At 40.9% G+C, this 22,411-nt stretch overlaps 2 protein-coding genes across 2 annotated transcripts; one reads left to right on the forward strand and one right to left on the reverse strand.

The window, feature by feature from the left end:
* Positions 1-5,954: 5,954 nt before the first annotated feature.
* Positions 5,955-10,305, reverse strand: LOC139469024 (glycoprotein-N-acetylgalactosamine 3-beta-galactosyltransferase 1-like). Its single transcript, XM_071251158.1, has 3 exons — positions 10,122-10,305; positions 9,264-9,883; positions 5,955-6,806 (listed from the first exon to the last, which is right to left on the reverse strand). Exons 1-3 carry the CDS (start codon positions 10,303-10,305, stop codon positions 6,624-6,626), a joined length of 987 nt encoding a protein of 328 aa, XP_071107259.1. The 3' UTR covers positions 5,955-6,623.
* A 4,694-nt stretch (positions 10,306-14,999) lies between these two features.
* Positions 15,000-18,203, forward strand: LOC139468404 (glycoprotein-N-acetylgalactosamine 3-beta-galactosyltransferase 1-A-like). Its single transcript, XM_071250355.1, has 3 exons — positions 15,000-15,225; positions 17,011-17,630; positions 18,072-18,203. Exons 1-3 carry the CDS (start codon positions 15,000-15,002, stop codon positions 18,201-18,203), a joined length of 978 nt encoding a protein of 325 aa, XP_071106456.1.
* The last annotated feature ends 4,208 nt before the right edge of the window (positions 18,204-22,411 follow it).

The following is a 22,411-nucleotide window of genomic DNA, read 5'->3' on the forward strand; positions in this document are numbered from 1 at the left end:
CACAGATTCAATTGGGCGTAAAAGGGATGGCAAGTGTTCGCGAAATGGGTAAGCATGTCCCGCTCTACCGGCAACACCCACCACCCATTCAATTTGATGTTGGAGATTTTCATTAAATATACACTGGCCAAAAAAAGAAACGCATAACATAAAAATCAGTGTTTCATTACATGTTTAATGAAATAGAATTACACAATAAATAATGAAGATACAACAACCAAATTTTACACAGGATGAGACACATGTTTTTTACACTACAAACAGTCTTTTAATGTTCCAAGGGACGTCTGTGTCTGTGATGGCACTGTGCCAAAATCAGTACCGGATGTTACCACCACGAGCATCGATCACAGCTCTGCACCGCCTTGGCATGGATTGTATGAGTCGTCGAATCTGGCGTTGTGGAATCCTTCTCCACTCATCCTGCAATGCATGGTTCAGCTGTTGAAGCGTCTGTGGTTGAGGCTGTCGGTGTCATACACGTCTGTCTAGCAGATCCCACAAATGTTCAATGGGGTTTAGATCAGGCGATTTGGAGGGCCATTGCAGCACAGTAACATTGTTGTGGGCAAGATAATCCATGGTAACACGTGCAGTATGCGTTGCGTTGTCTTGCCGGAAAATCTCTCTTCTGACGTCAATGGCGGGAATAACGTGACGTTGAAGGATTTCATCACGGTAGCGTACAGCAGTTAAATTTCCCTGCACGTGCACCAGATCTGTCCTATCATTCACGGATATGCCTGCCCACATCATGACACTTCCACCGCCGTATCGGTCGACTTCATGAATACAGTGTCGAGTGTAGCGTTCATTTCTCCGTCTGTAGACACGCATCCTACCATCATGGCGATACAGCATGAGCCGCGACTCATCACCAAACCATATCCTTCTCCAGTGCACTAGGGTCAATGGTCGAACATTTCTGCTCCATTGCAGACGTGCACGACGATGATGTTGCAGCAGAACAGGCGCTGTATATGGTCTCATTGGCCGTATCCCATGCTGTCTTGGACGACTCTACGAAGACCAGGAACATTGTTAGCTGTGTATGCTGCACTGATTGTCCGGTTGCGAAGATGCAACACCAAGATGAAGCGGTCCTGCGCCGCAGTTGTGACCCTGGGTCTTCCACTTCTCGGTCGATCTCTTGTAGAGTTGTGGAGTCTGTAGCGCTGCCACAGACGAGAAACGGTACTCTGCTTCACGTTAAAGTGCCTGGCTACTGATGTCTGACTTTCTCCAGCTTCCAGACGTCCAATGGTTCTGTTTCTACAGTCTTCATTCAGTCTTGGCATCATGAGAGTCACGTATACAGAACATCGGAGAGGACTGCCAAATTTTTATACCCATCAGTATAAAGGTTAAGTAGCCGTATTTGCACATGCAGCATGCTTACAGCTTTTTCTCCATGTAATTTGTCCCAGTTTGATTTCAAGATGCTGTATTTTGGCTCCAAATGTTGTGTTCGGGTGCAAAAAATTAGTGTAAGGTCAATATTCACAGTTAGCAATGACATTTACATTGGGTTTTAAGCTTCATCTTTAATAACAGTCACTTTTGAAAAACAGATTTCAGCTATGCATTTCTTTTTTTGGGCCAGTATACTTCTGAATATTCTGAGAAAAAGAAAGAAAAAGTTGTTTTTGCCACCTTGTTTACGCCTACATATACTTTAAGAGGTTTTTCATGTTGCCTTAAATCCTCTCATAGTAATTCTCATGTACGAAAGGTTCAGCTTTGTATAGCTAGTTCTGACCGCCTCCGTGGTCTAATGGTAGAGCGTCCTCCCGGAGAGCGGAAGGGGTTCGATCCCCAGCCGCGTCATACCAAAAGACGTTAAAAGATGGTACTTGTGTTACCCTGTCTGGCGCTCGGCATTAAGGGGCTAAAACAAGGATTGGTCGGCTCGGAGTCAGTATACTGTGTCTGAGTGGGGTATTCATGTTAAACTGCGGCATGGTATCTCAGTGAGCTAGCACTATAAATCGGCATCCGGACTAGTACAAGCAGCCACACAATAACACACACGTACATGCACGTCGCTATATAAGTGCAATAATCTTGGACGCGACGTTAAACCCCATTTCACCTCACCTATACCTATTTCTTGAAAATATATATTTGTGAATTTTGATTTATCTATATATTTAAACAAAAATTAATACTAAAAGCATAATGATCAGTATACAGTATGATATCATTATGAAACATCGGCATCGTCAGTCCAGCAGTTTTTAGAGACATCTACAAAAAAAAGAAGGTATTTAGCGACAATTTAAGAACGTCAAAACACATTAAAGCGTTAAAATTTAAAATATTGCACAAAACTTCATTAAATGTCGATGAATGAGTTGAGCATGACTACTTACTATATATATTCCAATTTCAACACATTCTCAAAACTAATGAGTAACGGGTATGGAAGCCGTGTCGGCCATATTGAAAGTTGCATTTGAACCTCTTGAGAAAATTCATTATTTTTGGGAGCAAGTCTGTGAAATTTCTGCTTCATTAGTCCAGTGGTTTCGGGGAAGGTGTTTTACAGAGCCGGGATCAGTTTGCTAACTTAAGTATTGATTTGATGAAAACTATGTTCAACCAGAGAGGTTTCCATACAAGGGAGATAATGCATGCAGTGTTATGGGCAAATAATATCTTGTCGCTTTGATACCAACATACTAATTAGTTCGGGTCACAGAGACGGTTTCAGTTTTCATTCCGACTTTTACATCTTTTTGCAGTAGGAGTTTCGGGTTGAATTGCGTATTTCCAAGGCAGTCAATGAAACAGGGCATGACACGGTAGCGTAGCAAAGCGGAGTACATTTTTAAGTAAATTTCAATGTAAATTTTACATAAGGAAAAACATGTTATATTAATTTTCTGGTGGTTTGAAATGAAACAAGAAAACATTGATGCAGAGCATCAAAGTTCACCGCCATATGTGATGCCTCACAAACGCATAATCATGATGTTACTGAAAGGCATGGAGGAGCATAATTATATAAACCACAAATAACACAACGCTGTTGTGGAATTTTTAAAAATTTATTTTGATACATGTGCATAGGGTAGGTCTATTTAAAAATAGTTTCTTGTTTAACACCGCACTCAGCAGTATTCAAGCCATATGACCAGATATGTGATTAACACCAAGAGCATCGAACTACGCAATTGGAATATGATGTTATGCATCGACCAAATCGGCGAGCCTGACTACCCAATCCTGTTCGTCGCCTCTTACGGCAAGCATGGGTTTATTTAAAAGGTAGATCGAAGGAAATGGAAGCGATTTCTGGCGCAAATGTAAACATATTGAAATAGTATCAAAACTGCCAAGAACATTGGCAGATGCACATACTCAAATAATAGATCACATTCTTTTTACACTTGGCATTTGGTTATAATAATGTCAATGAAAATACTAAGGGCTCCATATGGCAAAAAGGTCATACTAGATGAGGTCTTTTTGTCACAACCACAGATGCACATACTCAAAATATTATCACGTAATTGGAGAGCATTTCAATACCGGGACTTATCAATAACGGAGATTCCTGGTCTCTTGCTCTACGTTTTTGGGTCAGTTTCTTTTTTGTATTTCTTTCTTTCAAAGATGGTTGTGTTGAGTTACTTGGTCTTTTTCTATGTACTGGTTTACTTGTAACAATTGCTGGTTTGAGTTCATATGATGATGATTGATTGGTTTGTCGTTTAACGCCGCACTCAGCAATATTCCAGCTATATGACGGCGTTCTGTAAATAATCGAGTCTGGACCAGACAATCCAGTGATTAATATCATGAGCATCGATCCACGCAATTGGGATGGATGCCATGCATCAACCAAAGCCTGACCACCCGATCCCGTTAGTCGCCTCTTACGACAAACACAGTCGCCTGATATATTGTTAAGATGTAACATAACAATTCATCCATACTACTAAACAGAAGTAAAACTGCTTGTCCATTCGGATCAGTCGGACCCAAACCATTCCGCTGATGAGACTCAAATTATGCAAACGAATCAAAAACCGTAAAAATTGCAATAGAGACATCATTAAAAGCTACCAAAAGTGACTTGGATATTATTACTTGTTGAAATGATTCTATGAAATTTGTTTTCCCTGCTTCAATATTTGGAGCACCTGTGACGGGGCCATAAAACTGATTTTGACCTAAATACCCCTCATAGCCTTCGGTGTTAACTATGTGACTGTAGAGAGATGTGCGTTCATCCAACAGATTATCGAGGTCAGTGGAACACGGTACAGACGCAAATAGATTTGAGCCATGGGACACAAAATATATGATAGCGACCAGAGCTACGGCTGTACATTGAATTCCATTAAACGGTTGAAAAATACTACAGCCTTGATGCAAATTCGCCGACACACTACTTCGATTTTGCTTTGACTTAAACGTTCCACATGTGGCTATGTGCGGTGCACTTATTAAAAAAAACACGGGGGACTGGGTTAATTCAAAATACGGAAAATAACTATTCCAAATATTTCCAGTGAACATGAGCATCCAAGCAATCAAAAGTGTAGTATGTAGAATGTGGCATTCAGACATATTGTATTTAAATTGAGATGTCGTCGTTGTTCATGAATAAGCATATTCAGAACATATTTTATATTATGCTGTTATTTACGATCTCCGGAGTACAGTTCTTCGGAAGATATAGTTAATCAGAAAATAAGTCCTTGAGGAAAAAAGGACATCGGATTACACATGAATGGTTTAATAATGTCAGCTTATGACCAGAAACGGTCAGACGCATCAATTAACTACATAAAGACTCTTGTAATGGCCGCGCTCACACTGGTGCAGCGATGTTACTGAGAGTGTAACGAAGGTGTCACGCGCTGGGAAGGAGCTTGGGTATGGGAGAATAAAAATGGCGGTAAGAAAACGACGTCCGCGTCTAGTTGTCCGTGGTATCATGAAATAGTTCACAGGAATAATTATAGTAGAAGACAGGTCCCACAACGCAACGATACCATAATCGAATGCATCGTTTACATGTCAGTGACTTAAGTCTCCTACTCTTTACTTGTTTGCCGAGCACAACATGTGCTACCGTTGGGAACAGCTGTAGTCGGGGGCTTTTATTGACCAGCTAGGTAGGAACAATGCATCACATCGTGGACAACTGGGATTTAACTTCCTTATAGTTAATATTATGAGGCGTACTTACATCGTCGTGATATACCAGTTCAATACGTAATAAAACTACATTGAAGCTACAACCAGTGCAAAGTAATGGTTATGTATATTGATGTCCTCATTCCACGGTGTCAGTAGTACAATAGAACATACGCCACACAGCTGTTTTGAGGTATTGTCACAGATATAGTTATTTATTAAATATATAAATAAAGTGGCAAACTTTATTTTTCTAGGTCTGAAGTAATCTCTGGAGCAGAATTCATTGTCCGAAGTCAAATACCAAATTGACTTAACGTATACTGGAAACAGTAAAACCTTAGACTTCTGGGTTGTCCAGCTATGTCACATATTTCTGTAAATAATCGAGTCTGATAAGACTGTGCAAGTAAATCATTTTAATCCTGAATTCTGCTTTGTCCAGACTCGACTATTTTACAGCATCTGAAAGTCAGTTTGCTGAGTCATTCTTTTGAAGGTTTACGTGATATGAAAGCTCATTCGATAATAAATGAAATATTGTAAACAATAAATATCAAATACTATTTTTATAGAAAACATTTGGCTTTTTTCCAGCTGTAGCTACTGTGCCATCGATATAACTCCTGCGTGATAAGTTGATGCAAACACAAGCGATATTTCGTTTATAAATCTATATTTCAAGGGTATCAATAACATCCTATTATATACATAATATCAACTTTTGTTAAATAACGTAAGACTCGTACCAGGCACGTATAAGTTAACGTTTCACAAAAAAATCACAACACTTGCAGGGACATATACGAGGATAACTCCTCATCAGCAACATTTTAAAAAGTCATCGACCCCAGGTGTCCTTTGCTTCAAGTCTTCTCCTTCATGTCCTTTGCTTCAAGTCTTGTCCTTCATGTCCTTTGCTTCAAGTCTTATCCTTCATGTCCTTTGCTTCAAGTCTTGTCCTTCATGTCATATACTTCAAGTCTTGTCCTTCATGGCATATACTTCAAGTCTTGTCCTTCATGTCATTTGCTTCAAGTCTTGTCCTTCATGTCATTTGCCTCAAGTCTTGTCCTTCATGTCCTTTGCTTCAAGTCTTGTCCTTCATGTCCTTTGCTTCAAGTCTTGTCCTTCATGTCATTTGCTTCAAGTCTTGTCCTTCATGTCATATACTTCAAGTCTTGTCCTTCATGTCCTTTGCTTCAAGTCTTGTCCTTCATGTCCTTTGCTTCAAGTCTTGTCCTTCATGTCATTTGCTTCAAGGCTTGTCCTTCATGTCATATACTTCAAGTCTTGTCCTTCATGTCATAAACTTCAAGTTTTGTCCTTCATGTCATATACTTCAAGTCTTGTCCTTCATGTCATATACTTCAAGTCTTGTCCTTCATGTCATAAACTTCAAGTTTTGTCCTTCATGTCATATACTTCAAGTCTTGTCAATCAAGTCCCGTGTGAAGTTTAAAGGGGAAGTTTTAACGGAGTCTGTTCACTGATGTAGGTACTGTTTGATGTGACTCCCCCTGCAGGCGGTAGACTGTTGGTTTCCGATAACCATGCACAGTGAGATTGTTGAGGAGAAAGTGCATCGCTCTCATACCACCATTCCGTGCATAGTGGAAACTAACGGAGACATTGCTTGCAACGTTGTGACGACTCTGAAATGTAAAGCCTCTTCTTTGCATACTCTTCTTTGGCACTGAGGGATTATACATGGGCAATGAGGAGGAAATTCATCAGGAAAGTAACTACTGACTCATAGATTGAACATGACACCAAACGTCTTAACCGGTTTGTTGTTTAACGCCTCACTTAGCAAAATTCCAGCTTTATAACGGCGCTCTGTAAATAATCAAATCTGGACCAGACAATCCAGTTATTGACATCATGAGCATCGATCCACGCAATTAGGATACAATGACATGCATCAACCTAGTCAGCGAGCCTGACCACCCGATCCCGTTAGTCGACTCTCACGACAAGCACAGTCGCCTCTAAGGCAAGCATGAGTTGCTGAAGACCTATTCCAGGCCCGGATCTTGCAATATGGTATGGCATACAACACAAAGGCTATATGTTTTTGCTTGTTTGATTGTTGTTTAACGCCGCACTCAGCAATATTCCAGCTATATGACGGCGGTCTGTAAAATAATGGAGTCTGAACCAGACAATCCAGTCATTGACATCATTAGCATCGATCCACGCAATTGGGATCGATGATATGGGAGCCTGACCATCCGACAAGCATAGCCGCCTTTTACGGCAAGCATGGGAATCTTCACGGGGCTATGTGCAAGTACTTACCAATTTTGGCAATGTTAAGTCACAAGATACTATTTATTTTACGGTTTGTTTCTGATATAAGGTGGTGAAATCGGTGTTTCACCTTTTAACGTCTTTGTATGACGATGCCGAACCACCGACCTTCCGCTCTCCGGGCAGACGCTCTATCCACTAGACCACAGATGCGGCCTCTCACATGCTAATGTCCAAGATCTTGTAGAAGACCAGAAATTAAATACGATCATTTGAAATAGAGGGTTTTCTTTCCGCTTTCTGCTAATAATAAATTACCTCTGAAGGCCTACCCCTTTTGTGCTAACTGTGTTCATAATACAGCGAAACATTTTGTCCGGTCACCGTCAGTCTTGAAATTCTGCTTTCCGAGATATATATATACAGTGTCAATTATTCAGTTTTATAATTCAGTTGATCTGAAAATTCGTGGACGGTTTAAATGGGTTTGTTTGTTGTTTCAGCCATATTCAAGCTATATGGAGGTGAGCATGTACCGTCTTACCAGTAGCACCAGCAACTAATACAAAAATGCATAAAAAAGTGTTTAATGACAGACGCCGCACAACAGTCCACCTGCCATGCCACTGCGGCCTGTAAACAAACCAGACACTCAAGTGATCGATGGACCAGAAATTCCCGTGACACAATAGCGCATTTACTGATTTTGTTGTAACTAAAGACTATACGTCAATTTTGAGTTAGTTTTCTGTTTATTGTGCAGGAATTCTGCTGCTTATCAGTAAAGAAAAACGTTTAAAAAAGAAAGGACATTCCGGAAAACAAAATATGTGTTGCTTCCTGGTTTCGGTTACGTATCCAGCGACAGTATATATGTCAAGACTTTTCCCTGATGACGGGGATGAAACAAGATGGAGAACGGATTCAGCGTTGTGTTTTGTTTTCTAGCCATGTTCAAACATATATCAGGGAGAATGATATATAAACTGCCAGATACAAAAGAATGTTTACACCCACACATTGATTATTCGATGGTTATGTATTTGATATTGGTATCATAGTTGTGTTTTTGGACCTCAGGTTTGTAGAGTTTCGGCGACTGTTTTCAACCGAGTGACGTTTTGACAACACGTCTAACTTGTCGGTCAAATTTTCAAGTTCATACCTTTCTATGCCCGGCTGTTTATATTATACCGTCACTGGATGTGACATCGGCACATCATGAAATAATTCATCCTCAATGTTATAATAATACATTTGAAGGGATGGACAACAGTGATATCACATCAACTCAATCAACTCGATACTCCGAAACTCCGCTAATCCGGAATTTTTAGATTTCTAATGAAATCCCCCTGATTAACCAATCATGTTTCTGTATTTATGACCTATTAATCAGCTGTAATCGTTCCAGACACTAATCGCCGGAAGGCAGGTTCCAGACTAACGGAGTCCGGTCTAACGAGGTTTCACTCGAAGGAGACTCCTTACCGACACTGTGGTTTAATATCGACACTCCGCATGTGTCGAACTACGGATAACTGAAAACATATATCGATGTTTATGATTGTTAATGTTCAATGCTGCACACAGCAATATTGAAGACTGTAATCAATCGTGTCTGGTTCAGACAAACCAGTGGTTGACATTGTGAGCAACGATCCACGCCATCGGGAAACGATAACATACAATCAACCAAGCACCAAACCTGACGACCCGATCCATTACGTCGCCTTTACGTTTCTAGGGGCCAATCCTAAACCGGAATCCGGGTTTTCAATTCCCCATAGAGTTTTGATTTAATTAGTTTCACTGTATATTTCCCAAATTTTAAAAAAACCCATCTCTCAATTCCTCACCCAGAATGGTTGTCTTTGTATCACCCAGTTAGGAGTGTCCTCTGTGATTCCTACCAGGTACAAGAAAACCGAAGACCAGTGGAACACGAAGTACCCATTTTGATCGACACTGTAAGATGGATGGACGCCGAGGGAGTTCAAGCATCTCCCTACAGCAGCGTCCTCTGCTCCCTGCATTGTACATTCCGTGGATTTATTTACATTTTGAACAAATTTCCTGAGAACATTTTTGCTCATCACATATCCTCCCCCACCACTGTGGTAGTGTAGACGCTTCCCCTCGAGTTTACACCCATAATACACTGGTGCATCCGGGTCTTTGGTCTTCAGGAAATGACGTAGGTTGTCCACAATGATGAATGTGTCATCATCAGCTTTTAAGAACCAATCGGCTTTGTCCGAATAGAACTTGTCAATGTATTGTAAAGCAGCGATAACCTTCTTGATTAGGTTCTTTCTTTTCTCTGGTATGCCTAATCCTATTGTTGGGAACTGACGGTCCGTGACGGAACTGAAATACAGCGTTATATCACAGTCACCTCCCCATGTTTCTTTGACAGCAAGAGTTCTGTTCTTCAAATTCTTTGGTTGGGTAAGTATCCAACACAATATCCGTTGTCCTGGAAAAAAAACAGTGTTATATTACGTACTATCAACAAATTGAAAGCATAATCGCATTAAAAGTAACGTACACCATCTGAATGTTTCATTTTCTGAGTTAGCTTTTACACAGGTTGTATGAATGGAAAGGATGTGACGTGTTTTGGTTTCAGATTGCGAAAACGATGCGATAAAGACATGCTTTATGTATCAGATTGTGTATCTTGTACATCTGGTTTGTGGTTTAAAGTATATCACCTCGCATGTCAGGAGGGGATGTCCCACGTTCCTCGGTAAGAAGCGTGTGTTTCAAGCCATCCTGCATACCTCGTGGAAATAATCCACCCTTCCATTTTGAGGTATTCATCTTGATGAGAACCAAAGTCAGAACAACAAGAATGCCCGTTACCATGCCAACGTAGAAAGTCCAAGATGTTTTCATGCTTGAGTTCTCTACAAAACCAAGATTTGGTGTGTATATTATACAGAAAAAGGAGATGCCCCGAGTTTAAGTCTCAGTGGTACGATACTACACGATGGAACTATCTTCAATATGAAGCCTATTCAATTAACACCAACAGTCTAATTCACTATCGCCATGTACTGAACATTTAGTTAGTTGGAAGGAAGATATTGAGCGACATTGTGTTATTTTCGCGAACATCTGGTGAGGTGAGGGGAAATGGGGTTTAACGTCGCATCCAAGAATATTGCACTTATGCAGCCACGTGTGTGCGTGCGTGTGCGTGTGCGTGTGCGTGTGCGTGTGCGTGTGTGTGTGTGTGTGTGTGTGTGTGTGTGTGTGTCATGCTGCTTGTACTAGACCGGGCTGATGCCGATTTATAGTGCTAGCACACTGAGATACCATGCCGCAGTTTAACACAAATACCCCACTCAGACACAGTATACTGACTCCGTGCAGACCAGTCCTTGCTTTGGCAACTTAACCTGGTATCATCACTATTTAATAGTGATTCATATACACATGCTCGTGATATAGTCGGAATGGTATAATTTCTTATGATTATGGAAATAGTTTTGTCGCTGTATTTATATTCTTTACAAGTATCCTCTTTCATTGTGAATGTTAATTTACTTCTTGTGCCTGAATTCCCGGGCCACGGGTGGGAACCCCACATTCGACACGATTATCACTGTGGTAATTATTAATTTCTTTCTACATTAAACTGACACGTCATGATATACACTAGTGATAGAATTGTTAAAAATAGCCTCAATCCACACTCATAAAATGGACATAACATTCGGTAAGGTGTCTGCTTGTACTGGAGCGGACTATTGCCAATTTTCACTTGGAAATATCCAACTCAGTCAAAGCATACTGATTCTCGGCCGACCAGTCCTCGTTTTATCCACTTAATGCCGACCACCAGGCAGGGTGACAACACGTACAACATCATTTAATGTCTTTTGCTCTGCTGCGGCCGGGGATCGAACCACAGACCTTCCACTGACCTGGCAGACGCACCATCTACTGGACCAGGTTGGCCGTCCTGGCCTCGTAATTCCATAACGGCGTTTACACTGACCTTAGAAGCACTAGCTCGACGTTTACTAGCTTTACACCCTGCCTTGGCGATTAGATAAACGTTTTGAATTATTATCTGTACCCAATTCTCTTACTTTGGGACTGTATCGCACTAAACAAACAATAATCACCATTGATAAATTGGAGTTACAGTAAACTACGGTTATAACGAACAAGCATATAACGAACTGGCCGATATAACGAACTTATTTTTAGTCCCGGCCATTTGTTGTATATATGCTGTTTTACGGTTATAACGAACTAAAATTAGTGGTCCCTTTGAGTTCGTTATAACCGTAGTTTACTGTAATTTGATAAGACATACAAAATCAAAATTTAACCGATTCATAAAACATTTCATGCCAAAGAATCAATACAGATGTGTTATGGTGGAATGCCTTAATAATCTTACTCCATACAGAACAGCACTTCCCCAAGTAACTCATCAAGTAACCAGGGTATGTGTCTTGGCTAACTGTGTGTCATTGTGAATCGCTGGTAATGTGTGTGATCGTGAATCGTTGGCTAATTGTGTCTCATAGTAAATCGTTAGCTAATGGTGTGTCATCGTGGATCACTTGTTAATTGTGTGTCGTCGTGAATCATTGGTTAATTGTGCGTCATCGTGAATCCTTGGTTAATTGTACATCATTATAAATCGTTGGCTAATGGTGTGTCATCGTGGATCATTTGTTAATTGTGTGTCGTCGTGAATCATTGGGTAATTGTGCGTCATCGTGAATCCTTGGTTAATTGTGCATCATTGTAAATCCTTGCTTAATTGTGTGCCATCGTGAATCTTTGGTTAATTGTGCATCATTGTAAATGATTGGTTAACTGTGTGCCATCGTGAATCCTTGGTTAATTGTGCGTTACCGTGAATCGTTAGTAAATTGTGCGTCATCGTGATTCGTTGGTTGATTGTGTGTCATCTTGAATCGTTGGCTGATAATATTGTGTTTCACCGCGAATCGTTGGCTAATTGTGTCTCATAGTAAATCGTTAGCTAATGGTGTGTCATCGTGGATCATTTGTTAATTGTGTGTCATCGTGAATCCTTGGCTAATTGTGTGATACCGTGAATCGTTAGTAAATTGTGCGTCATCGTGAATCGTTGCTCAATAGTGTGTCATCGTACATCATCAGCCAAATGTGTGTCATAGTGAATCGTTGGCTAACTAAATGTAACCTTGAATCGTTGCGAGTTACGATTATCATTTTGACATTTACTGAAGCATTGTAGTATTTATATACTAATTTATGGTTGCACTGAGGTTAGAAATGTGTATGTTGTGATCAATGTATTGATCAATCGATTCCTTCTTGTGAAGTACTATGTGATTTACCACGAATATTAGGATATAGTTTCATAATGACGTTTACACTCACTGACACTCACACACAATTAGGAACTCAACGAGCAAGTGTATGTGGAATACATATAGTGGGAACACGTGCTACAGATACACAACCATCAATATTTGAAACAACTGAAACATGTAAAAGAAAAATCTTACCTTTCACATCAAATTAGGATTTGACACAAACCACAAAGAACGCATCCTCCAATACACAATGGTAAACAAGCGAAAATACTTGTTTTGTACCCGCAGAAGGCACATACATTTCCCTGCGTTTGTATTTGACTCGCTGTAAACCAACCTCATGCGCTAATGCATGATAAACTTCCCATGTCAGCGTGTTTGATTACTAATATGTGGAACAACCTTCGACGTGGCAACAGGTTTCAGATATTTGTAATGCGATCGGGAGCTTGTAGCGCATAACATGGTCGATGCTTCGGTGTTTGTTCTGAACAAATATGTACTATAATGTTCTTCACACACACACACACACGCACACGCACACACACACACACACACACACACACACACACACACACACACTGATTTCACCTCCTTATATCAGAAACAAATAGTAAAATAAATAGTATCTTGTGACTTACCTAACATTGGCAAAATTGGTAAGTACTTGCACATAGCCCCGTGAAGATTCCGGGGTAGAATAGGTCTTCAGCAACCCATGCTTGCCTTAAAGGCGACTGTGCTTGTCGTGAGAGGCGACTAACGGGATCGGGTGGTCAGGCTCGATGAATCAGCCCATGTCGTCACCGATTATCTCCGACGCTTTACGAACGTTGGACTGGCCTATTAAGCCCCCTTATATGCTCCAATAGAGCATCTGTGTTATGTTTTCGGGCGGAGAGTGTACGTCCCAGACCCACCAACGTGGTCCAGCGTGGGGTACCTCTTCAGAAGAACAATCTAGAATTTATAACAAAATATTGTCCACGCATTGGGTTAGGAATTATAAGACTAACCTATGCAGTATAGCTGTTATGTCCTGAATTGGATCGGATATCGTTATATGGACCACACGGGCAATGTTTCCTCTTCATAGCTCTTGTGGATTCCATTACATGTCGTGTACCATTCATCTGATTAGAGGATGAAGAATAGTTCAATAGTAAACTAAGACCGACTGTGTGTGTGATACCGACCGGACATATCAATACAACCATCTGCTGAGTGTTGAACACACTTGATGAGTGACACACGACAGAGTAGTTCGAGCCACTGCGTGTCAAACAACAAGTACTGATAATAAACAGAAAAGCACATACTGAGTGTTCAAGCAACAGATTGCGAATCAGCAAAACTGTTCCAACTACAGAGTGCATGACAATAAGACAGCTCCCATCTAGAGTGCTTAACAACAAGACATTTCCAACTACAGTGCTTAACAACAAGACAGTTCCAACTACAGAGTGCTTAACAACAAGACAGTTCCAACTACAGTGCTTAACAACAAGACAGATCCAACCACAGAGTGCTTAACAACAAGACAGCTCCAACTACAGAGTGCTTAACAACAAGACTGTTCCAACTACAGAGTGCTTAACAACAAGACAGTTCCAACTACAGTGCTTAACAACAAGACATTTCCAACTACAGAGTGCTTAACAACAAGACAGTTCCAACTACAGTGCTTAACAACAAGACAGTTCCAACTACAGAGTGCTTAACAACAAGACTGTTCCAACTACAGAGTGCTTAACAACAAGACAGTTCCAACTACAGTGCTTAACAACAAGACATTTCCAACTACAGTGCTTAACAACAAGACAGTTCCAACTACAGAGTGCTTAACAACAAGACAGTTCCAACTACAGTGCTTAACAACAAGACAGTTCCAACTACAGAGTGCTTAACAACAAGACAGTTCCAACTACAGTGCTTAACAACAAGACAGTTCCAACTACAGAGTGCTTAACAACAAGACTGTTCCAACTATAGGGTGCTTAACAACAAGACAGTTCCCACTACAGAGTGCTTAACGACAAGACAGTTCCAACTACAGAGTGCTTAACGACAAGACAGTTCCAACTACAGAGTGCTTAACGACAAGACAGTTCCAGATACAAGTGTTTAACAAGACGGTTCAAACGACAGTGTGCTTAACAAGCATTGTATTATAACATGTTACCTACAAATATCTGTACAGTAGATACGCTTAATACATGCACCACCGTTTTGGACACATGTTGACGATGACGTATCAGGAACATGGAGGCTGTTAAGTCGGACATGCTGGAGATCCTATGTACTAGTGTATCAACACAGCTCAACATGACTGTATATGCTGCTCGAGGCGTTACTCTTGGTCTGACACTTGTCCTCCTTAGTTACAACTTCAAGGTCCATCTGATGAACCGCGAGGAAGGTTGCGCACCAAACAAACCCTTTGTCGTGCAAAGACGAGACACGGACGAAACACAACGCAGTGGAAAGTGTACGTATTATACGCATTATGATGGAATTAAATTCAATATGAGAATACATAACATATTAAAGATGTGTCTTGTTGTACCCAGTAAAAATCAAAGTAAGCAAACGCATTTTTGTTTCTAATTGTTCATTATATTGGCGAATAGTCTTTTCTTTTGGGGTGCATGTGACATGTATTAAACAGATGTTCTCTTTTGTAGCCATTTCATTATTTCGTGGGGGCACACGGGTGGTCCAGACGTCTAAGGTGCCGCTATTCGCTGTGCAGAGTTGCGTCCCTTGGGCACGCCAGAAACCTATGATTCTGAGTTCGAATCCCGGTTCGCCCCGATAATGTTTCTAGGTTTGTCAGCACCATACCCGTGCTCGTGGGTTTCACCGAACTGGTAAACGTCTGAGACCTGCATCACTTCGGGCTTTCCTCCCACATTAAGCTGACACTCCGCGATATAACTGGAATACTGTTAAAAGCAGCGTTAAACCAGACTCACTCACTCATTATTTCGTTCCATATATATACACCTGTACAAAGTATACATGAAAACATAATCAGTATTACTCCAAACCTTGTTAATAGTGTTTGTTTTGGTGAATATATAGGTGTCCTGTTCAGAGAAGCTGTACTAAACCTTGTCCGTTGTTTATACGGAAATATTCCGCAGGGAATAGACATAATCCCTGAAGTTGCAGGTATTATACATATTCCCTGATTTAACAACACTCTTTTAGACATATTCCCGAAACGATTTCTTTCATGGTTGTAAGAAGAATTATTCTCTCTAGTATCAGTGTAACATTGTTAAAGAGTTTATCAAAAAAGAAAAGATTTAAAAAAAACAACATATGCACATGTTTGTAGCCTGGTTGATGGTCACCTAGTTAACACTGTAATCAGATCAACTTTAGTATACACTTGTTGTTGTAACTACACATGGTCATTGCTGTAACCACAGCGTACAAACCTGATTCCAGTTTGATGGTCACTAAGTTAACTGTGAAAGGATAAAACATATAGAACACACTGGTTGATGTGTTTTATTCATTGTTAAATTATTCTTTACAGTGTCAATATAACAAATGTAAAATGCGTTTACTTTGCATTAAGTAAGTTAAAACAACCTATACACGTTGTTGTGGCGATATTCAAGGTATAAAATTTCTGACAGTATATACTCCCTCACATTTCCAAAATGGGATTTAAGGAGGATTTCCTAAAAACCTGTACAAGCGCTATGGTGAAAATAAACGTGTCCTGATACCTCAAAGTATGGCAAAAATATGGGCGAAATATTAGAAGCCACAGGCACATCTAAGAAGACCTCCATTACAGATGCAGCAAGCTGAACGAGTGGTGAATCGCAGTAAACGTGATTTGTCAGCAGTGACAGTTATCCATCATGATAATCTGTAACTTACCTTCATTAACATAAGGAAGAGAATACATGGATGTCAATCTCTTATTATGAGGAACACAACGTCACCTGATGAAGGAGTATGTATCTACTCCGAAACGTTGTGTTTCTAATGATAAAGAATTTGACATCCATATATTCTCTTCCTTATGTGCATCACTTTTTAAAATGCCTTTCAAAGACCTTTATTAACATTTTTCCCAAATGCACCATCGAAATACCGTTTCATTTTTAGCCACCAAACATGAGTGCATACTGTCTTTGTCCCAGTGGTTTACTCCTCACACATCATTCCTCTTTCCCAGTACAGTACGATAGATTAACCGTTGTAGACGATATATTGATACCTTTGTGATATGTACCCTTTTCTCGCCCAGCTCCTCGGCTATTGTGCTGGATACTCACACAACCAAAGCATCTCAAAAACAGAACTGCTTCAGTGAAAGAAACATGGGGACGTGAATGTGATATAACACTGTTCTTCAGCTCTTTAAATGACTCTACATTCCCTACGATCGGACTTGGGTTTGAAGAAAAACGTAGAAATCTAATCAAGAAAACAATGGGTGCATTGCGCTACATTTTCAAAAACTACTTACACCGAGCTGATTGGTTCCTCAAAGCTGACGACGATACGTACGTCGTTGTAGACAACCTACGTCACTTCCTGAAAGACAAGGACCCGGATGAGCATGTTTACTATGGCTCCAAATTTCGTTTAGAAGATTTGACGTATCACAGTGGAGGAGCAGGTTATGTGATGAGCAGGAAGATGATCAGAAACATAGCACTTCACAGTCAGGGCACACAAGAGTGCGAAGAGACCGGTCCTGAGGATGTTCGGATGGGGATGTGTGTGAAAGCCCTTGGAGGTGTGACGGGTAATAGTACCGACAACAATAACCTGGAAGTCTTTCACTGGTCATCTGCTGATTATTTTATCCGAGGACAAACGGACACGACACCCTCTTGGGTACGTTTGCGTCAGCCATTTTGGGTAGGTGGTTCATCCTTTGTTGTGTCTGCTCAAACACACCGTCATATACCTGGAATATTGCCGAAAATCAAACATATACCACCGAGGTAACATTTCGAATGAAAGTTATCATTTTGTATTTTGCATTACCTGAACTAGTCACGTGACACCCCTACGTCTACACTAAAGTTATATTTAAGCAAGGTGCTAGTGTATTTTCAATATTTGATGACAAAAGTAAAGTTTGCTAATTAATTTGGGATTAACATTTCATCCCTTCATTCATCTCGGTTATCTCTCACAAAATCGCTCAAAGTGCATACATAAATCACGTACACTGGGACAGTTGTACATACATTAACTGTTAGAAATACGTTCAGTCATCAAATAGAAAGCATACTCTTCTAACCGGCCGATAAACGTGCGTGTTTTGATACACACATATTTTCTTTTATATTTCAGAAGTCTAACAATAAACTGAGCGAAGTGTCAGTATCGTTTCACTACATGATACAGGGGGACATGCGGACCCTGCATTACCTTCTGAACAACCTCAACGTACATGGATACCACAAACCTGGCACAAGCAGGTAGCACTTAGGAGTTTTCTGGTTTGGTTCTCTGTTCTCCTCAGAAACAAACAGAGGTCTTACTTAGGAGTGGTCATGTTTGTGTCTCTGTCATGTTGGCTGTTCTCCTCAGAAACAGACAGGAGTTGAACGTAAGAATGGTCATGTTTGTGTATCCGCTCAGTGCAGAAATGGGCCTTTGTGCCTCCCGTGTGCGACCATGAACTTTGCCAGGTCATAGTTGGAGGCTTAAAGGAGGCAGAATGGTTGCCTAGGTCGTTCCAAGGTGGTACACAGGAGGTTCAGACATCGCTATGGACGCCAGGGTCGCCGTGAAGTTCAAAACAGACGCACAAAGGTCACCGAGGAGGTTGGTTGCTCAAAGGTGGCTCAAAGGATGCAGAAGGGAGGCACAGTGGTTGCCCAATCGTCGCCTGGTAATAGATGCGTTCTGCTGCAGATTGTCCCGTCAATCTGGGCGATGCTTCTTGTGCCTCCTTTGGGCGACCAACAGGGTGCATTAAACGATGACTCTGGCGACCGCCGTGCCTCCATTAGGCGACCACGGCAACCATGCCTCTTTTCTGCCTCCTTTGAGATACCTGTAGTGCCTCCTCAGTCTGCCTATAAAAAAGAGGGCTTGTACTTGCAGTGTTTCAATGTGGCAGCAGACGCTGAACAACGTGACACAAAAAAGACTCAAGACTCAATAGACATAAGACATCTGTTCTCCTTAGAAACAGAAAGAGGTAGCACACAGGAGCGGCCATGTTTGTATCTCTGTCAAGTAAGCTGTTCTCTTCAGAAACAGACAGGAGTTGAACTTAAAAATGGCCATGCTTGTATATCCGCTGTTCAGGAACGAAAACGGATAGCCCTTTAGGAATTATTGTCATAATTGTTTCTCTGTCAAAAGAAAAAAAGAAGACTGTCCAAACAAAATGAAAGCAACACACCAAGAACTTAAATCCACAGATCGCTAAAGTTACGAGTGATGTATTGACATTAGGTTATCATATAACGTGACAGGGGAAGACTACTAGACAAGGTACTGTACGCAGCTTTACGACATTTGGTGTTCACATGTAGATATGTATGATATAAAGATTCGAACCATGGGCATTTTGCCTGAAAAATAAACGTGCTAAACAATGTCTTGTCTAACAATATGAAAACATTGCAGATACAATAATACACATTTACATCTTGTATTTTCATATTGCAACTTTTTTGGTCTCTTTGGATTGAAATAGATATCTCATTAAACGGTTTACTGAATTTGTTTCGTTACAGTTTTGTTGTTTTCGAATGATACCGTCCTGGCTATTTGATCTAACATCTGACACAAAGTGCCTGCCAGGTTGGCATGGCATGCGAATAACAGATGGTCGTGCTTATTTCAAAAGAATCAATACTCATTTGATCTATGCTTGTGAAACACAGCCTTAATTGAACAAAACTTGGGGCTCAATAATGCTTATTGTCAGAATATCATTATCAACATGTGTGTGCATCACTGATTAACCATGCAGTGTTCCGACTCGAATAGACGGGTTAAAGGTAGTCATTGATCGTTCATTTCATCGAACGATTTTGATGTAGGCTTTGTGACACGGGGCACGATGTTTACTCGAATGCTGTGTTGTTTTCTCATGCCTACAGGTCACATGTGGAGAAAGACAATTCCAACTTGACGTATTCGGTCACCTGGTGCGTATAGTCTTCCAGGTTTTTGATTTGTTTCGATGGCTTATTAGTCGGAGGATGTCACCCCTAATTTGTGTGTATTTGTCCCAGTCATGGCTACATGCAACTGGGTGCCGTTGTACAAAACAACCTTAGCGCTATGACGATCGTAAGCCTTTGTTAAGGTATGTAACATTAGCGCTAAGATCGCTTTGTACAACGACACCCAGGTCTTACTTTGGAATCCTAAAAATGATATTTACTGTCAATAGTTTCTTTTCGTTTTAAATTAACTCCTGTCCCATTTAAGGTTTGGCCGACACAGAGTTCAATTTCCTTTATGCGACATATACAACAAGCACACCGATTAACTGCCTGTCCATCGTTAGTCTTTACAATAGGCTAGCTAATACTTAAGACTCGGATACATGTTAATACATGCACTGTGCCTGCTGCTGAATTCATCCAGCCTATTCCTACTTTGTACCTGTGGTAGGATTCATTGAGCCCATTACTAAATTGTACCTAGAATGTCACAAGGGCTTAGGGTAACTCAAGGCACTTTTCAAGGCCTCGTGTGGGTTTCAGTCAAAAGGACAAAGGAAGAAGAATTCGGTGTTTATTCCTAGAAAAAGAAACAAAACATTTTTTTAAAAATAGCGCCCATACCGATGTAATGCATGTAGCTCGTACGATAAACACAGACACACATTTGAATCTAGATAGAAAACTTTAAGTTACACATTTTCTTTCCCCATCCTGAGTAACTTGTGGTATGGTCATTCTATCCATAAACAGCTGAACTGACGACCTATTGTTCTTGCTGGACTATTATGAGGGGGCTAGGTACAGGGGTGGAGAGTTTGATTAACTTTGTTTGTTTGTTTGTTGTTTAACGCCGCACTCAGCAATATTACAGTTTTACGACGGCGGTCTGTAAATAATCGAGTCTGGACCGTACAATCCAGTGATTGACATCATGAGCATCTTGGGATATGATAACATACAATAACCAATAACCAAGTGACAACAGTGAGATGACACGAAAATATCACTGTCGAAAATGGGGTGTGTGTCATTGTTTAAATACACCGATGTGACAACCACTTTCGAGTCTCGAAACAGCTTAATTAATTATAACCACCCGTTCTAGCGTTTTTCTATAGTAAATACATGTCGTGTGCGCCATGTTTGTTCGTCTAGTGGAGGCGGCCATTGTCCAGTCATTGCCTGGGTCAGTGTAGCGCCAGCGCAGTATGCCCAGGGAACCGGGCTGTCACACGACCAGTACATCCTGGCATGCTAAGGGGCGCAACACCAATGCCACCAGAAATGTCCCTTCTCTCGTACAGTTGTAGCGGCCATAAAATTTCCAAGTTCCGTGATGGGATTCGAACCACGGACCTTCTGATCCGAGGTCGGACGCCTTGTCCACATGACCAAAGAGGTTAACCCCATCAGCAAGCTGACAAGGTAAGGATGTCATCTGTGGGATGACTCCACGTCCTGCTACACAGTAATCATTTCTATTGTGTCTTTGTACGCGAATGTGCAACACTTCTGTCGCTGACGTTGGATTTCTTGACATGCTTGATAGTGAGTTTTAACCACTAGGCTACCCGACCGCCCCTACATGCTTGATAATTTATTACATGCGGGTACGGTGCCACACGAGCCCAGTGATTACAACCACCGTTCCCAAGTTTATTCGGTTTGTAGGACAAGAAGTAGCAAACTGGTTCTACCATACGGCCCAACTCCAAACAGAAACCTATGCAAATAAATAAAGACATTTCTACTCAGGAATAGTTGAAGCAGCCAGTAAAGCTCAGCATTCTTTTCAACGAAATAGCCTCATGGATCCCATCTTTAGCGAAGGATAAAAATAGTTTCTGATGTACAAAAGCTGAAGAAATGCAAAATTGTAGAAGAATAGACAGACAACGTGTTGTAATATCGGGGTTTGTGTTGGTGGAATTTGTGCCTTGACATTCTAAGGTTGTTTCGTCCCCAAATTCCAACATAAGAATCATATTTTTAATTGAACCCCTGATAAGCCAGAACAGTATATACTCCATGGCAATTGTAGAAGAGGAATTGAAATATATGAAATCCCGGTACAGCATACATTTCTTGAAAAAAACACATGAAGTGATCTTGAGAAATAAGATTTTATTCAAAGCAGTATAGATGCCATTTCCTCTTCAGTTGAGATATTATTGAGAATAACTTGAAGAAGCACCTGTTTCATACTGAAATGCGATCATGGCTCTTGGATAAAACATTGCATCAAATCCAAGTTGGGTAGGTGTTCCTTTCATTACTGAACTTTTGTAGTTGCTGCTAGTTATGGGGGCGGTGAGGTAGCCTAGTGGTTAAAGCGTTCCCAAAATGGGTACAATGTGCGTATCACATTTCTGGTGTCCCCAGCCGTGATATTGCGGCTACCGTTTCATCACTCCATCCATGACGAAGGCGGCTTTACCCAGCAGTTCCCCCCTCCCCTCCCACCTAGTGCAGAACACTGTCTCGCTGGAAAAATCAGAG

This window comes from Haliotis cracherodii, unplaced genomic scaffold (assembly GCF_022045235.1).
Source record: "Haliotis cracherodii isolate W230 unplaced genomic scaffold, xgHalCrac1.p SCAF_2, whole genome shotgun sequence".
Classification (NCBI taxonomy): Eukaryota; Metazoa; Mollusca; class Gastropoda; order Lepetellida; family Haliotidae; genus Haliotis; species Haliotis cracherodii.

Bases quoted from the DNA above. Each gene is read 5' to 3' on its own strand.
- LOC139468404 (XM_071250355.1), top strand. From the start codon at position 15,000: ATGGAGGCTGTTAAGTCGGACATGCTGGAGATCCTATGTACTAGTGTA. The intron at 15,226-17,010 runs GTACGTATTATA...TTTCTCGCCCAG, and splicing joins AACACAACGCAGTGGAAAGT to CTCCTCGGCTATTGTGCTGG. The intron at 17,631-18,071 runs GTAGGTGGTTCA...TTTATATTTCAG, and splicing joins GTTTGCGTCAGCCATTTTGG to AAGTCTAACAATAAACTGAG.
- LOC139469024 (XM_071251158.1), bottom strand. From the start codon at position 10,305: ATGAAAACATCTTGGACTTTCTACGTTGGCATGGTAACGGGCATTCTT. The intron at 9,884-10,121 runs GTGATATACTTT...TTTTTTTTCCAG, and splicing joins ATCCCCTCCTGACATGCGAG to GACAACGGATATTGTGTTGG. The intron at 6,807-9,263 runs GTGAGGAATTGA...TTTACATTTCAG, and splicing joins TACAAAGACAACCATTCTGG to AGTCGTCACAACGTTGCAAG.